Source organism: Nestor notabilis, unplaced genomic scaffold (genome assembly GCF_000696875.1).
Source record: "Nestor notabilis isolate BGI_N333 unplaced genomic scaffold, ASM69687v1 scaffold16608, whole genome shotgun sequence".
Classification (NCBI taxonomy): domain Eukaryota; kingdom Metazoa; phylum Chordata; class Aves; order Psittaciformes; family Psittacidae; genus Nestor; species Nestor notabilis.
Window position 1 is genome coordinate 2570 of NW_009938882.1, and position 2694 is coordinate 5263.

At 42.7% G+C, this 2694-nt stretch overlaps 1 protein-coding gene across 1 annotated transcript in view; it reads left to right on the forward strand.

Annotated features, from left to right (window-relative positions):
• The first annotated feature begins 352 nt into the window (after positions 1-352).
• LIMA1 (LIM domain and actin binding 1) overlaps positions 353-2694 on the forward strand; it is a 20906-nt gene continuing 18564 nt past the window's right edge. Inside the window, exon 1 of the mRNA XM_010019583.1 lies at positions 353-471. Coding sequence (XP_010017885.1) covers positions 353-471 — 119 coding nt within the window. The remainder of the gene's footprint in view (positions 472-2694) is intronic.

The window sequence follows — 2694 nt, forward strand, 5'->3', positions numbered from 1 at the left end:
TGTGTATGTATGGGAAATCCAGAGCTCACATCCGCATGCTCCTCAGCCACAGTTTGCTTCCTACTCTGGGGTTGTGGCTTTTCTCTAACCCCTTTCATTGTGGCTTTCATTGTGGTGTTTTTATCAAGGGCCGCATCTTAATGTTGTCTGCACAGGAAATGATAGTTTCAATCTTATGTCTTTTTTCTAAGTCCATTGATAGATAAAGTCCTGAAGGATCAGGACTTAGTACACTGGGAGTACCTGAATGGTGGCTTGGTATTGAATCACTTTATGAAACTACTCTTGTGCTCACATAATTCCTATTGCTGACACTGTGCTCTCCTCCTGAGCAGGTATTTGTGGTGCTAAGATGGAGCCTTCCCCGTTTAATAGAAGACAATGGACTTCACAGTCCTTGAAAATCACTGCAAAAGAGCTTTCTCTAGTCAACAGGAACAAGTCATCAGCTCTCATGGAGAGGTTCTCCAAGTAAGTGCTGTGAGGCTGCTGACCACAAGCTGTGTGTGCAGGTTGACAGCTGGTACCTTGAGCAATGCTGAACTGGCAGTTGCTTTGCTGCTTAAAACTAATATGGATCTGTAAGGCATTTCAGGTCTGGTTAATGTGTGCTGGGCAAAAGTGTTTCTAGTTGCTGCTGTTCTATTGTTTCAGTGGTCAGAATTAGAATATCTTCTTTCTGCTCTCAGCAAATCAAGTAGAATGTTCTCTGTCAAACTACAAATGGCAATTTGGTTTTGAGAGCAGCATGTGGCTATTGCCATTAGGATTTTACTTCATCAGGAACAGTCTTGAACTGCTAAAGCCATAAACTACGTAGGTTTCTCTGTTAACATGGCATTTCCTGCCTGGTACCGCAAAAAGAAGCAGTAATACATTACCAGCTAATTTGAGACCAGTTAGAAACTGGTGGTGACAGATGAAACCCTCTAGCAAGAGTTCCATCATCAGGGATTTTCACAGTAGCCACATTCTTCACAGATATCCCCTTCCAGATGTCTCACAAAACTTGTGTGGAAAAGGAATATTCCCCTTCCCTTTTCTCTGAGAGGTGGATAATGGGTCACAGTCAAATCACAATCATTTTATACACTGAGAAAGTTGAGTGGAGGTAGCCTATAGATGTTTTCTTGAAACGCTTTTAATTCCTTAAGGAATTATATAGACTACAGCTTGGATTTTCAATGGGATTTGGGCAACCAAGTCTCCTAGGTTATTGCATTAATAGTCTAGCAAGGTTTTGGAGTGTTTAAATGTTGAAACTTTCTGGAGTCTGTTAGATGGACAATTGCAACCTGGACTTGACACAAACACAGCTCTTTAAGTTACTCTTCGAGTACTGTGTCCTGGGCAGAAGCTGCTTCCTTTGACTGCTCTTGTTAAGGTGCTTTATTCACTTATTGAAGCTTGATTACAGAACCTGGTCATCTTGCTGCATGTTGCTAATCCTTTGAAAAGGGCTTACTGGAAGTAATCCAAACTGCTGTTCCCTAATCAAGTAGGGTCCCTCTACGTAAGCAGTGTCAGCTCCTTGGAAAAACATGGTCTTACTTACAGGCTTTGCCAACACTGACACTCACAGTGAGGAGCATAATTTTTCTGAATTGCTTTTACCTAAATATTTGTACATGAAAACATTTATTTCAGTCCATAAAGTGTTTAGATTATTAGTCTTGTCAGGTCAGAGACATGCAAATTGCAGCAACAGAGACATGAGCAGTGTGCCGTGGTGGGGGAACTTACAGTGTGTGCTGGCTGGGGCTCTTCAGTCCTTGTTTGTTCTCCAGTGTAGCACTTGACTTTCATCCCTATGGCTCTCTGTGGCTTCTTCCAGTATTGAGCTCTCCTCCTCCAGAAACTTCCTTTCTCAGCATGTCTCATTCAATTTTGGGAACCTTCAGGGTACAGAGACATAGGTTAGTAAGTTAGCATTGATTAAAGAGGGGCAGCTACACTCCTTTCGGTCTCTGCAATGAATGCAGCTTGGTACAGCAGGACTAAGTAAGGGTGCAGTTTGTCTACTCTCTAGTGTAACAAGAGGAGGAGTCTACATAGGAGCACACTATTCACAGCAGGAAAAAATCAAGTGTTATAAAGAAAAAACTGAGTAATAGAGCAGGTATTTGCACATAAGAGTTTTTCTCTTACGAAGGAACTGAGCCCATGATCCACATAAGTTATGGGTTTGATAGCAGCCATTATATAAAGGCTGAAGCTGGTGACTAGTGTTAGTGTCCTGTTTGCTGCATGTAACATAGTCACAGTTGTATCAAAAGTAGAATTCCACAGATAAGAAAAGCAGAAACACCATTTGCCCCAGCAGCTGTTGGGTGACATTTCTTCCCTTCAGAAGGCAAAGCTCTATTTACAAATGGCAAAATGTGTCACATCTGATTAATCTGTGCATCTCAAAAGCAAAGTGGGCTCACCCTGTGCAGTGCAGGGGCTGTGGGTGTGTTTCTGCCCAGTGGAGTGGTGTGCAGATTGCTGGGAGTTTCCTCTAGCTTCTTAAGGGACTTTGATTCATGATCCAGGGTGGCTTATCTGCAGAGGGCTGTGATTACTGGTGGGGTGGTTCAGCTGCTCTTAAAGCAACTGCTGAATTGGTGCAGTTTACAACCCAGCATAGTAAAATCAACTGGCACTTCTGTAGATGTTCTGCTTATGCCAAGCTGTAATTTGTCACGGTTCAGC